The 15630-nt window shown below is 35.6% G+C and overlaps 1 protein-coding gene across 2 annotated transcripts; it reads left to right on the top strand.

The window, feature by feature from the left end:
* The first annotated feature begins 555 nt into the window (after positions 1–555).
* On the top strand, positions 556–13467 carry LOC110465427. 2 transcript variants are annotated; one of them, XM_021521229.1, is made up of 10 exons: positions 556–873; positions 1390–1644; positions 3081–3214; positions 5848–6257; positions 7477–8431; positions 8703–8739; positions 8953–9258; positions 9793–9901; positions 12255–12261; positions 12698–13467. In XM_021521229.1, exons 1-9 carry the CDS (start codon positions 579–581, stop codon positions 12256–12258), a joined length of 2505 nt encoding a protein of 834 aa, XP_021376904.1. In that variant the 5' UTR covers positions 556–578; the 3' UTR covers positions 12259–12261; positions 12698–13467. The 2 variants fall into 2 exon arrangements, with proteins under 2 accessions (XP_021376904.1, XP_021376903.1); XM_021521228.1 differs by lacking the exons at positions 12255–12261; positions 12698–13467 and having other exon boundaries at positions 9793–10399.
* The last annotated feature ends 2163 nt before the right edge of the window (positions 13468–15630 follow it).

The raw sequence follows: 15630 nt of genomic DNA, 5'->3' as shown, positions 1-15630 counted from the left end.
TGCGTCATCGGTAATTGTGACGTCATCAAAAATGAATGGCCATATGCATACCCCACATGTGTTTTTGTTTACAAACATGGCAGATTACTGTCGGTGGAATTGTGCCTGAAATAATAGGACTGGAGAAAAATAATCATCCCCTACCTTGAAGCCTCGGGTTAGACAACCAAATAATCACCCCGAGGGTTGGAGATTTCTCTGTTACACCCTCAAGGTAGGGGAAGATTCTATAAGTCTTATGCCACTTGTGACAGACATGCCTTGTTCTCTATGTCTTTGGTCATTAGTGACAGACATGCTTTGTCTCAGGTCACCGGTGTCATACATGCTTTGTTCTAGGTCACTAGTGACAGACATGCTTTGGTAGATTTAACAGGAATCATTATGACTAGTGCTATGTGTGGTTTAGGAAACGCTAAACCGTTAGAGAGTATGTTTGGTCTCCAGTTCGTTGTACGTTGGTTTGCCTTTTCATAACGACCAACATTTTGCTCTCTGTCCTTGTGTTATGACGATATGGTACCTTTTACTTTATCTATGGTTTTGTACTTTCAGAACCAAGAGACTTTGACATATACATGGAGATGTTTAAAGGAGACGTTGAAATTTATCGACATGTACGCGTTGTTTTTACCGGCAGAGAGGGCGCTGGTAAAACAACGACGTGTCAACGTTTACAAATGAAAGATGTCGACCTCAACATTCGCGAACCAACTGTGGGAGCTGTTTTACACCCTAATTGGTTCTGCGTTGACGAGAAATCTAAGGAATGGATACAAAACGATGATAAATCAGCTAGCGAAATATTGGAAATCCGTCTGGGCACAACGATGAAGAAAGCACAAGCAAACCAAAAAGCTGGTTTGCAGAGAGGTATTTCACTGTACATTTCGGAGATGTTTTTCATCCATGATTCTGATTACACGGACATCAGTAATTGTACTATACATTCTTAGAGATGTCCTTTCTCTGGATCACATAGTGTGAAAATAGCAACGAATATTATTATCTTTTGCATGTAAAGGTAACTGATACCACATATTGGAAATGTTACATTATATCTGGGAAGTAAATAATACAAATTATTTATATAATATTTGATATAGCGTTCTATCTAGCAAGCCTAAGCTACTCTAACGATCTTTACAGTACATAGATGTACGATTTATACAATCGATACAATTAACATATATATTTATCAATACAATTTTGCAGGAGCTGCCTTATCAGGCGCTTACTACTAGTCCTATGTAACCTGATTAATATCTCCCTGTGCGTAAGCCTGCGCTCGAGATGAATTGTATCTAAATATAAATTGTATGTATTGTATCAAAATGAATGAGATATATTGAAAGCCTTGTTTTTAAATTTCGTTGTGCACTACATTAGGATTCCGAGAGGGCGCAACAGATTTATCAATGACGTCATCACAAAAGTGTGACCTGTACGAAAAACATTATGAGGAATGCACTGCAGTTCGAAAAGCTTCACAGCATGTCAACATGGATGGGGTTCTTCTATCTCTGTGGGATATGGGTGGACACTCGTCGTTTCAATCTTCGCACAATGTGTTCATTTCGTCACATGGCGTATACCTGCTAGTCTTCAGACTGACAGATTTTCTCAAAGACAAACTGGAAACTGGTAAGTTTTTCTTATCTTTATCACGTACATTGATATATCCTATTCCTCTATTTGTATATATAATTATGGTCGCTTATCAGAAACATTCGAGTCAAACTTAAAAACATGTACAGAATAACGTTAGTATTAATTGCAAGTGGTCAATCAAAATTGATGATCTCTTTGATATGAAGTGATAATATACATTTCTGTATATAAGAATTAAGACTACTGTATTTATTAACTGTTCAAAATAATGTTGAAGTGGTGCAAGCTATCCACTTGAAGATAATAACGGTTTATAGCGGAGTTTCATTATCAATTATTAATTGTTTTATTAAGATGAAATTGAAATTTATATATTCGCTATTTGACACAAATGCATACATTGATGATAGTCAATTCTTCAACGTCATCTTCTTAAATCTTAGAAAAAATGTTTTGAATTCGAAACTGGGTCCTCAATAATTGGGACCTGTTGCCTATTTTGCATTTACTGAATTAAATCTGATTTTGATGAAAACCACATATGTTTGTAAAGTAGTCGAATTCAGTAAAGTAGAATCGATATTTCCGGATAGGCTTAACAAGTCAAATGTGAAAGCGACACTAAGCGGCGTTACGTCTAAACCAAAAGGAAAGAACTGACATTTACTTTTTTCGAATGCAAACGTTTTTATGAAGGGTCTCAAAAAATACAAGGATATGTTTATTGCGACAATCGATAAAGATTTAAAAAAAACACACCTATAAATGCAGATATGGATGTTATTTTATGATAAAAGAATCCTAACTTTACTTGTTATCGCGATAGAACACTAGAATGAACTCTAAGATTTAAACTTATTGTAGCCATTGCCCAAGGAATCACTTTTTGTCGATGATTAGAATCGGTGATTACACAATCAACGTAAAAGATTAGATACCAAAATGACTTCGCGGCCACAAGCAAGCAAGCTTACCACGAAATGTATCACGATAAGAAACGTTGTAGGGTTGAAAATTACGTCGAAAAAGGATAAACGTCGAATGTCCGTCCAGAAAAAGAAAAGGTAAACAAATTCACTACAACATTTTTCTTGTTCCATTCCAAGTGGTTTAGAAAAGAAAAAGAAAAAAAAAAGAAGTTAAATCGACCAGTGGGCTACCTCATAGTAATAATACTTAAATCGAAAAACATTAGTAATATTGTCAAATTAGCAGACTTTCAGAGGTAACCGTAATCCATCATCTGTCCGTAGTTTGACATATAAATTAAGACTGAAATTTAAAAAATTACTGTCATACTTACAAACTGACCTATTTGAACTTTAACGTGGTGGTGGTGACGCATCAACATTTGAAGTCGCAGGAATGATGGGTAAAATCTACGAAAATGACACAAAGAATTTTTCATAAATATTTTTCTTCCGATGATAATCGTATTTTAAATCAACATTAAATGTTTCTGAGTCCAGACAGACTAAAGAAATGGATTCGAATGATCGGCACATTTTCGTCAGTTGAATTGAATGCGCCGAAGCTAAAGGAACATGAACCTCCACTGATATTTGTCGGAACCTTCCTTGATGAATTAAGGAAAATCTCCACGGTGAGTGATAAAACCTTTCAGTGGTCGTATTACACATTTTCTCTTATTTCAACGTATATGTATAGTCGCGGAAAAGTCTGGTTATTGGCTTTCCATGATTTTTTATGTATCACTACTCATAAAAGAAAAAATGGATAATGCATTTTTGTCGAAATCAACAATAATTTTCCAGAAAACCAACCCGTGTTCAACGCCCTTTTTCAGCAACGCATTGCTTTTCACAACGCGTGCCGATTTATAAATAGTTACAGACAGAAGCTGTTTAATTGTATTTGGCATCCTTACCTGTCAAACCTCTGTGACAGTAACAAAATGTGAAATTCAATCCGGTGATTCAGGATGGAATATTAATTGAGACTACATATCGATATAATGACAATCCCAGTTACATCAAAGTATAACAATGTTTTCTTTTTTTCATTTCATTTTGGTAACTAACATCTCTATACATTTACTTAGACTTATCGTCAAAAATGTAATATGCACCTTTTTCTATAGCAATATCTCAATTATTCTTTTTGTGCCCTGACGGAAGCACGCAGAGGATTTCATTATTAATTGTTTTCGGAGAAAACCCGCATGGTCGGGCAGGTGACTGGGATTGAATCCGGCCATCTTGGTATATATCCACTGCGCCACCCGAACCTATATACGTTACGCACAAGAACAAATATTTACTTCAGCTATGACAGGAAGAAAATTGCGTCATTGATGCAAAAAATATATTGTGAATACATTTTTTTCCAATCATCTATGATACAAAAATTCTACATTACGCGAGAATGGGGCAAGTTCGGCCACCCCTGATATTTTTTGTTTTTGAGCTCATATTTACAAATTTAAGGATCTTAGAAGTTTAGTTGGGTGGGCATTCACACGCGAAAATGGCGAGGAAAACCTTAACGCAAAATTACTATATAGGAGAAAATGACATTTTAGAGGGTATAGAAAGAAAATCATGATCTCGCTTCTAGTTATGACAATTTTCTGTAAACGGAATTGATACTTTTTACGATCAAACGTGTAACACACTGACAGCTTCAAATGACATACATAAAAGCCAAGCCAAGCACTAACTACCATATTGCTGTACGATACGAGTTTAATGAAATATCAATTTGGGCCCGGACATGTTTGGTCAATGATACCGTAACAAGTTCGGCCCATGTAACACATAAAAAGTCGTAAAATTGACGGTAATATCTGACGTTGCAAGCTTTATGACGTCATAATTAAGCTGATTCCAATGCGGGCCGAACTTACCCGAATGCCTGTCCGAATAATGTTCATAAACGTACGTGCTAACATACTTCCCAGAGCGGGCTTTAATAACAAAAAAATGTGTTTCACCAGTACGAGGTCCATCAGTTAATTATCACTACTAAGTTTAAGAAGTGTGTAACACATGAATGCCCTTTGCCACAGAAATTGTATCTCGTTGCTTTACAGTTTTCTATAAAACGTAACGGTGATCTTGACCTAGAATAAAAAAAAAATGGCGGTATTGGCGTCTTTATTGTTTTTCTGATGGATCCAAAAATTAACAACACTTTGTCAGGACTATGAGTCGTTCATTCCTCAAAGATTTCAGTTAAATCGGTCCATTAGAACTTAACATTAAGTTTGAAATAGTTGTTTTGTTTTCAAAATGTCGGAATTTGCGGCCATATTGGATTTTTAAGCGACCCACAAAAATTACAACACTTGGTAAGGATCATGAGTCGTTAATTCCTACAGGGTTTCAGTTAAATCGGCCCATTAGAACTTGACGGTAAGCTTGAAATAGTTTTGTTTTTCAAAATGGCGGCATTGGCGGCCATATTAGATTTTTGAGCGACCCGCAAAATTAACAAAACTTGGTCAGGGAGATGTCAGTAACATTCGCAGGAAACATATATGAAATCCTTTCGACAGTATTTCAGCTTAAGTTGAAAATGTTTAATGGTTAACGCACGATCCACGACGGACGACGTACGACGACGGACGAACGAAGACGGATAGCAATATGTCACTAGAGCTAAACCTCAGGTGACCTACAAATGGGCCGAACTTTCCCCGGTCTCCCCTAATTGTTATGTCGGTCTTACATGTAAGTCTAAATAGAGCTTATGTTTTATTGTTATTCCTCGACTTTGATCTCATTCTGAAAGCAGTATTATCTCATTCTGAATCAGAGATCAACAAAAGCTACGCTCTTTTAAGGCTTGCCTTTTCATATTTAATGACATAACTGCTTAAGCAATATTTTATATGATGATTGATCCTTGCTATGCAACTTCATGCTTTAATATCATGTACCAATGTAATTGTGATGTATGACACCCAGATAAACAGTTTTGACTTGACTTTGCTCGGTGTAGACATGTATATATTGTATTTGCTATGACAGTAAATACAATTCATTTAAGTATGATTTTAAATAATTTACTATTATGAGAAAAATAGATATCAGCCAAACAAGAAATATTTCTTCATCTCTGTACTTTCTTTAAAATATTGTTATATTTATGTATTTAAATATTTTTAACGAAATTGGATTTTAGCATAGTTTATATCATTGATAACTCATGAAAAGTGAAACAGTTTAAATATCATGTCATGTTTAAAATATTATCTTTTAATTATCATACCAGGACTATGACGGACAGGTACAAGCTATACAGTCAAGCATTTCCAAATTTCCCGAACTTTCATCACACAAGTTTGTCAGGTTCTGTACACTCGATAACAGCCAAGGTACGGAACCAGCCCAGCTGCCATTGCTTCATGATCCCAGGACAGAAGTCCAGAATCCGCTTCCGCCATCAACTTCCCGCAATGATGATGCAACTCTGAAGCAATTGCGAGGAATTATCATAGAATTAGCCGAACACCAGGATCAATGGGGCAGAAAACTTCCTACCAGATGGTTAAAGCTCGAGATGGATTTACTAAAAGCAAGAGAAAGGGGGACTAAGATACTGACATTGGCGAAGGTGATTGAAATGAACGAAACGTCCATAGCCCCACTGGCGGATGTTGATGAGATCGTTCTAGCCCTAGAGTGAGTATTATATACACTTGTGTTACATTGTAAAATACTTAATATTTTTTTAAATATGGTAAAAAGTGTACTTTTGAATGATTAAAGTGCGTTTTCATGGAAGCATTGATCATTATTCACTGTTTAAAAAATAAATATTTCGTTTCTTTTTCACGGACACATTGTTAGTATGTTTTCGTGAGAGCTTCCTTCACTAAAATTATATAGAGAAAAAAACTCCGATGATCATTTTATATTGCTCTTTACTGAAACTGCTCAGTTGTGTGATTTTGGTGACACGAGTGATAACATTCCTGTTTTAATGAGTCAGTCAAGATTTATTTACTGTATGATCTTGCTTTATATTGAATTTATGATTATTTCTTCACGACTCAGGTAACCATTAAAGACAAGGGGCCTGTTGTGTTTATAATATTTCAAATCCGAAATAGTTAAAACTTGGTGAGAATTATTATAATGGGACAGAACCTTAGATAGTGTAGTAAATAACAACTTAAGCATTCTCTGCGGCCAGAGGGGCATAGTAAAAAGCTAGAAAAATGGTTACAATTCGGAAAATCCTCTCTTTCAGACCAAGTTACTCTAGTATCAAATACTGTTCTTGGGAAACTTATTACAATTGAAAATGTCTTCATGCTCATAGATACTGGACATAAAAACTCTGATGATTGTCCATATATGACCATATACGTTTGTATCAGCAAAGATGCCGGTACTGAAAATAAACACACTTGTAAATGTTCGAGATCAACCACAATTTATACAATAGCTGGGCATGAATTCATGTACTCAACTGGTGTCCAGCCCCGCCCTTGTGAACTAAATCTAGGGAAATAACAACTAAGTGGTTAAGATTACCACACGATCGCCATTTTTGTGTGTTTCGCATTAAGACTCAAACACACAAGATTTCATGTTATACCTGGAGATTCGTTATTAGATAAATCTTTAAGTTCTTCAGGGTGACAACAAGCGAACACTACCATATAATGACGCATTCACTTAAATTTCAATGTACGTTTTTATTATTACAGTTATTTGATAATAATGTAATTTAAATAACAATCAAAGCATAAACCAAACGGTGGCCGAGTAGAATTCTTTGATATAGTATTCCAGTGCATCCGATCCGTTAATAGGACGCTCGTCCGTACAAAACTGAACCTTCCTCTTAAAGCTGTACTAAAAGTTGCTTAATCCTGGTATTACTTCTGTCTAGGTACCTTCATTGCACGAGGTCTGTGATATATTTTCGGGAATTTGATTACGTCATCAACGACCCACAGTGGCTTGCCGATTTTTTCTGCCTCCTGATTACCGACGATCAGTTTCTCCCAAAAGGTGATATCGTGCTGTCTCGAGACTTAGAGCTGTATAAGGCAAAAGGCGAGTTGACTCTGAAGCTGATAGATGACCTCCTCAGGCTAGAAACAGGTAAGGCTTTCATGCCCCATAAGCAAATTCTCCTGGCTCTGATGGAAAAATTTGGACTGATAGTACGGATATTGATTTCGGAGACTAATACAACAATTGCACAATTCAGTGAGACGTATTCCATTCCCAGTAAACTTATGGAGCTACAAAACATCGATGATGTTATCAAAGACGTCAATGACCTCAAGTTGAAGAATCTTGCTGTCTCAAAAACTTTATGTCTCATATTCCGTGATATCTTTGTACCTGAGGAGCTGTTTCACAGAGTATTTGCCACAATCATGAAGACTTACAGAGCAGCATCACTATCAGAAAGACACGTAGAAGACAAACTCGAGAGAAACCCGCCAACGACAAAACATACGACATGTCTTTACAGGGGATTTGGCTGTTTCGAGGTAAACGATCTCTGCAGGATGATCGTGTCGATGCACTGGGAGCGGTCTACAATTGCTGTGACATTGTTCAGTCCTTCAGAACTCAAACTTCCTCCAAACTCTGGGCAACTTGTTAGATCCACTCTGGAGCGGATCTTACAGGAGACTCTGCAGATGAGTAGCCAGCAACACTTGCAGTACACAAACAATCTGCACTGTAACTTCCATCTTAGTCCGTATGACACTCCTGTAGAGCTATTCAGCGTCATTCACGCAGAGGGAGGCATGTCCTGTAAAGGTGAGGAATGTCGAGGAAAACACCGACTGGAGAAATCGGACCTGTTGTTTTGGGGCATAACAAAGGTAAAACTTGTTTTATGTAGCGAAGTATTACTTCAATAAAATCCAGCAATATATAAAAAAAAATCCCCAAAAATATGTAAGACATAGCATCATTATATCATATATAAAAAGAGAAATCAAACTTTCAACTTTTATGTTACGCAGATATGTAATATGCTTGTGGACGCCTTAAATAATGTTAACGTAATACATTCGTTGATGTCTTATGACTGCAGTAGTAACAGGAATAGTGTTGCATGCTAGTGACTATTTGATACATTTTGTCTTACAGGTTACCGTACATTTACATGGATTAGGATCCAGTGACGGTAAGAATCTGTTCATGTTTTTTAAAAGTAATACAAAGCAATGAAATGATTTTCCCTATAAACACTGATCTTTTGTAAACCGAATTTACTAGGCAACTAATGACGCATTGAAGACATTTTCAATTCTTGTATAGCTGATGATAGATGGGATTGTATATGTCATTCCGAAAAACACATTTAAAACAAATTAATAATAGGGTCTTTTTGTACCAGAGGCAACCTGTCTTGATAGAAGGCCGACGCCCCAAGAGCTTGGTCGTCTGTCGTACAGGATCAAGGAATCCGAATGTGAGCAACTGTTCATCGAGCTTGGCCTGTCCCTACCAGAGATCTCGAACATAGAGCACCAGGCAAGGAGTCTGGCAGTTGTCACTCAGATAACCAGGATGTTTCTGAAGTGGACATACGCCTACCCGAATCAAACGTTTCGTAACATCGAAATGGCCATGTCAAAAGTCGACATTGCTACGGACACTCTCGGCGAGGCCGTAGAGACTGGTTGGGAATGTGTCATTCTAGGTAATAATGAATCAAAATTGTAGACGAATGGACTTGTGGGAATTGTTTCACTCAATAGTATATAAAATGCAGGTAATTAGACTGAAAGGAAATATGTCTTTCTATGTAAATACTAAGAACAGTGTACCACTCTAGGTAAAATACAAAGAATGGTAAAGATATAAAGATAAAAGGATTAGATGACTAAATGAAAATCTGTACAATAGGTTTGTTTTGTGCACAAACAGTATCTGTTTGGAAGCTTATATGGCGAGCTTTCCTAAACATGTTTTTCTTTATCAAGAAAATGAAATACAAATGAACGTTGTTGTGATATTCATATAGAAAAATATAATTCACAAAGCACGTTGTGTCGAGTTAGATAACCCAGCGGTCAAGTTCTCGATTGTTTTATAAGACATACTATATTTTACGTGAGTATAGTAGCACTATACTAATTACAGTTTGTGAAAGGATGGTCCCCATGTTTAAACTTCTAGACTCATTTGATGTATATCCCAAGGAAACTTAAAAGTTAGTTGTATATTATTGCAGATGGCATGGAATCTAACGAGGAGGGACTCGACAGACCACTGATCGTCAGTGAAATAGGGGGCGTTGTAGACAACATAGGCAAGGATTACTTCAACCTGTTTCTGGAGCTTGGGCTCTCCGTCCCTGACATAGAGAAGTGCGAAGTGGATCAGCCCAGTGTTAAACGTAGATTGGAGACGCTGATCAAGCTTTGGATCAACACTTTCCGAGACCAGGCAACCGCTATCAGGATTGTGAAGGCAATGAAACTGTGCAGAATGGCTTGGTACCCAACCGCCATGGCATACTGTGTTGTGGAGGAGGAAAAGACATGGGAATGGTGGCGATGTGCGATTTTGTAACAAACGCACCCAAGTATGTGATAGAATCTTATCGCCTTAGTGTTTACCTGTGTGTTTGAACAAATGTCTAAAATACTGACTCTTGTATAAGAAACTCAACACATTTATTGATACGTATGTGTATAGGCCTATCTTTTATACCGATGCCTGTGAAAGAAACTCAATACATTTACTTATACGTGACTGTATATGAATGTGTATATAGATTTTAAAGAGGACAGGAAACGTAAAAAAAGAATGGAAAACAAAAACAAAAATAGAAAAACTTTCACTTTCATGCAGGCACAGCGGATATGGTAAGAAATTAGAAAAACTTTCCTTTTTATTAGACAGGTATTCAAACATAATGAATATACTCAAATAAAATAAAATGCAATAAATCTCCTTCTCCCCGTCACATTCAGGCAGCTCGAAGGAGGTTAGCACGATCATTCAGAACTCATTTTCCTGTATCAATTTTCTTCTCCATTATGGGCGAACCCTATTATTTGACTTAAAACGCCTTTAATAAATTTATAAATAAAACGCTCTACACATTTATTTTGCGTATCGAGCACAATTATTCCTGATCACATTTCAGTGGTTTGTGTAGGGAATTGTTTTCCTTGTTTTGTATCGTTCTATTAGACAAAATACAGAGCATGTGACTGAATGTTATGCTTCTCACAAAGTAAGGCATAGATAAAAACAGATCCAGATGTTCTTACTGAAACAGATGGTATCTATGGTAACTATATTTGCTGGTTAGAAGCGTAGATTGTCGCCCATTAGTTTCCCAATGTTCTCGCCTGATATAAAATTATCAAATGCCTAAAGCATCGAGATACATTGTAATAATTGTGTCGTCATAATACAAAATATAACAGTAGTTATCATATACACATGTACCTTCGTTTCTGTTTATGTAACGATTGACAGGTATAATATTTTGTTAAAAGATAATGTTGTAAAATACCTTATTCAGACGGTCAAAAAATTTGCATGCTTACAGATAGAAGCACTGTAAATATATAATGAAATCAAAGTTGTATGGTAAATTTGCTTACAATTAATATGACTTTTATAAACAGACAACAGAAAACAAGAACATACGTACTTGATGCTTAACTCAATCATGTTTATTGACACCATTTTACCTCAAACAGAATCTTCTTGAGAACTTTACTGCTTGGAGACACGATGTCTGATCACCAGCTATCGGAAGGATCCTGTTTTGAATATGCTCCCCCTATAATGGTCCCTAATGAACCTTGAAGGTCAAAAAATAAAGACGTATTAAAAAATTCAAATAACACTCCTGTGAAGAACCGCAAGGTTTAGAGCCATGGTACTTAGATACATTATGTAGACCAGCAAAGAATACATTCTATTTTATCATATTTTATTTCAGTCAAAAGTCTTCTTTAAGCGCTGGCCAAGTGCAAAAGTGCAAAATGGGTAAAAAACATTACAAATGTTTCCATACGTAATAAAACACCTTTTGTTTTGTTAAAACAGTAGTTAAAACAAATTTGGATTTCCAACATTTTTGCCCTAACATCACCGATGAGTCCTAGAAGGACGAAACAGCTGTATACGATACAGTTAAATTTATTTTTAGCATACTGTATATTTTATTCAATTTTAAATGTACAACCATCTGTGTGTGGCTGTGTTCGCGTTACGTTCGCTTTTCGTCAATTGGCCAAAATAATTACCTAACAGGTAATGCGTTTTAGTATAAGCTTTTCAGGAAAGGAACTGTACAGCTGTATGGTGTTGTGTAATTCATTTCTGGCATATTATATCTGACACCAAATTATAAAGGTGCAAACATGTGTGTATTACGTTAATCCTTTATTAAGGCCCAACGGTATCTACTCTTGTTTAAGATGAGATATTGACAGATTGGTTTTTTTCAGGTGAATTATGTTGGCATTTCTGCAAGGTCACATAGGTCAAAATATTTAAATTTTAAACAGTATTAGATATACCTAAAATAACGAAACCTTGGTATGGAAGTCTAGCAGTGCATTTCATCTATTTTGTATTTTGTTGTTTCCCATTTAAGCGTGTGCGGGAAGGGAATATAAAACAGGAGATACCGCGTATGGGACCATAAAAAAGGTCAATATAATTAGGTTAACTTCAAAGTCGTCTACGATATGTTGCTGATAACGGTCTAGTTACGCGCTTCAGGCCAGGCTTCAGGACTCTTGTTATAATATCTTGAAAATGAAATATAAATTATCAGGTTTGCATATACTGCAATTTTGAGATGTAGCTGTAATGTTCGTTCTTATATTACAATAGGATGTCTTACAAATATTGTATATTTATGAATATCTTGATGTAATTAACTGCATACTAGTCTGTTTCAGTGTTAAAATACAATGAATGAAAGCCAGAACATGACGATATAGTCAGAATTGTTAGATGTTGCAGTGAGAAGTTGTACATTTTATGCCTATTTTTATTACTTAAGCAAAATACAAAGGTGTTATGTATTGTCACATAAATAAAGTGGATAATATTGGCTTTGGTACAGTTATAAAACACGTACTGTTGTGGAAAGGGAAATCAACAACCGAGTTGTAGTCGTACCATGCTTTTGAAAGGATATCGTGACTAACTTAGATAGAACATTTTGTATTGTTGGATTAATAATATCAATACTATGACGAGTGTTTCACTTTCCTATTCATTAGTATATATGCTGAATTAACATGAACAATATAATTTAGCATGACAGTTAAACAAGCAATGCTGGTTATTGGGTTGACATAAATGAACATTTAATCATGATTAGAAACGTCATTTTTTTGCATGAGTTTATCTTTCTTTTCTCATGCTTGACAAAACGAATTGATGAATAAAGACGTTTCCAATGAAATTGTGTTGTATTTTACAGCTTCTATGAAAGATAGTTGCTATTGGTGAAATTAAAGTGCTCGACTTAAAAGGATATTAACTATGATAAATTATCACAAAAAGTCAAAAAAGTTGCTCTAAATTAGTATTTTAAAGAAGAAACCAACGGATTTGCAGTCTATCTTCATCCCCAGAGAAATAGACTAATTCTTCAACATCAGAAGATTATCTTAACCTGTTTCAAACACCCGTAATGTTTCATTTTCTTGTATCGTATGCTAAAACAAAAATATGGTTGCTTGTTTTTTAATTTTTTATATGAGTGTTTTACAAACTAACGAATTTGCTTTATATTGTAAATTTGAAAGGAAGACGGAAATTTGTCAATTTCGTTTTGGTGTGAATATGTAACCAACAACTGAAATGATTTATAAAATGTTTATGTAACTCTGTAAACCACCTGTTTGTAATATTGTATATGTGTGTGATGACTTTTTAACAATAAAATGTTATATTGACACTTTTCTTTCATAGTCATTATCAGAGGGGAAGACAAATTACAACCATTTCAAATACCCCTAGTCTTGTACTACTAGCTTCTTACAATACTTTTGTATTACACATATGTATTGACCAAATCACATAACATCTAGAATACAGATTTAACACTGGATAGAAAAATCCACTGATAAAAGCTGTAAAACATTATTAAAATGCAACTTTACAAAAATTGTTACAGTAGCAATGGTATCATAATTGATACGCAGCCTCATAGACTGTTAGGTTGACGAAACCAGGACGAAAATGTTGAGGTTTGGTTCTAGTAGTTAGAAGCTCAAATTAGCAAATACAAAACACACAACAAAACACTGTAAACAACACTTAATTTTCAAATTCTTCTTTTTTTTAATTTGTTTTTTTGTCGTCAGAATTTCCGTAACAGTACCTTATAATTTTAGCATCTACAATGTAAGATGCGTTTGAAACAGCTCGCTCACTCGTTTTAATTATTTTAACAATTTATACTTTGCCTTTATTTACCTTATTAAGTCCCCCAAACGAAGTGGGGAACTTATCGTTTTGGCTCCGTTTCATCATTTTCTCGAAAACTACCGAAAGGAATTGAACGAATGTTTACATGTGCGTTCGTGTATGAGAGGCAGTGCGCATTCTTAAAACAAAATGGCCGCCAAGGTGAGAAATAGGTCAAAATTTGAATGTTGCCCGATTTTCATGAAAATTAATATACAACTGTAACGTCCATTTCCGCTTTCAACAAAATGACTGCCATTTCCTGGCCTATGATTGGTCCAAATTTCCGGTTTCAACAATCATTTCGAAGTAAAGGGGTCCTTTGGGGGACTTCTGTAATGGTCCCCATTACAATTAGTACATGTTGAAATAGATATTGGATAATTTTAAAATCAACAACACAAACAATAGGAACAACACCTATAGTATATGGTAATAAAGCAAAACCAAAAAAAAAAGATGTAATTGTGAAGTGAACGTTTAAACATTGAATTATATTGAATGTACTGTTTTAGCAGAAAGAAAAGGAAAGAGAAAAAGAAATATGATTCAATAACGAATTAGAAAGGAATGAGATGGTGTTTTAAAAAAAAACGATATAGCACACGTACAATAAATATGCAAATGAGTCTTGTCACCGTGGGTTACATTTTTACAATTAATGACATGGACTCTTATTGCAGTTATTACTGTAAGTAAAGTAATAGCATTTGAGTTGTGCAGTGGCAGTTGAAGATGATGTTGCAACACGATGTGGCTGTTGATTTATGTAGAGGCACAGGATCCAGAGTTCATGGTCGACCACACCCCATGAGGCTGAGGAATTTCTGGCCTTCACTAACCTGAATTGATCACCATAGAGCTTCGATCCCAAACCGGCCGTGCAACGTTATTGACTCCTGCATTCACGGGGCCATCTTGCCGAACACAGAGTCGGCCACCCGTGACAACTTCTCCTCGGACACCCATTCGCAGCATCCACTTCGCCCCTCTGTTAAGTACCATGCACCTTCACCGGAACTGAAAATTTAACTCAAGGCGGAATATTGAAATTAAATTTAAGAACAATTCAAATAGATTTATGTTCGCTAAAAGCTATTCAAGCATTTGAGTCAGAGCACAATACTAAATTGATTTTAAAAGCAATATAAGTCCATTTATGTCTGCTCAAAGCTAATCAAAATGACAGGTAAGCACTTAATTCATGATTAACAAATCACAAACACATAAACAATTCCTTGCAAAAGCATGTCATTGTAGAAATATTAATATCAAACATCATTGAATGTGTATGAAATTAACAGTGTTGTTAAATAGTCTGTAACAATTCTAAATGTCTCGTAGCTAGATATATAATCTGGCTTAATGCCAAGGATGACTTGTAAAACCTGGGACCTATCTCCCTAACAATAGCTGGAGGTATTATAATTACCATCGACACCTTTTTGTACGATGGCCGACAAGAGCCTGGCAAAAAGATATGAATTTTCATATCTTTTTGTACCACGGTACACTTGTATATGATACACAAAGATATGAAAATTCGAATCTTTGTGTACCATGTAAAAGTGTGCCATGGTACATAAAGATTATAAACAACTTTACAAAACATTTC

Source organism: Mizuhopecten yessoensis, unplaced genomic scaffold (assembly GCF_002113885.1).
Source record: "Mizuhopecten yessoensis strain PY_sf001 unplaced genomic scaffold, ASM211388v2 scaffold11075, whole genome shotgun sequence".
NCBI lineage: Eukaryota > Metazoa > Mollusca > Bivalvia > Pectinida > Pectinidae > Mizuhopecten > Mizuhopecten yessoensis.
Note: the sequence above shows the minus strand (reverse complement) of the source record. Positions and strands in the feature narration are given on the sequence as shown.

What these genes read in the sequence shown, in the direction of transcription:
- LOC110465427 (XM_021521228.1), top strand. Translation starts at nt 579, where the DNA reads ATGGAGATGTTTAAAGGAGACGTTGAAATTTATCGACATGTACGCGTT. An exon ending in AATTAAGGAAAATCTCCACG is followed by an intron (nt 3,215 to 5,847) that starts GTGAGTGATAAA and finishes TTATCATACCAG; the next exon opens with GACTATGACGGACAGGTACA. An exon ending in GAGATCGTTCTAGCCCTAGA is followed by an intron (nt 6,258 to 7,476) that starts GTGAGTATTATA and finishes ACTTCTGTCTAG; the next exon opens with GTACCTTCATTGCACGAGGT.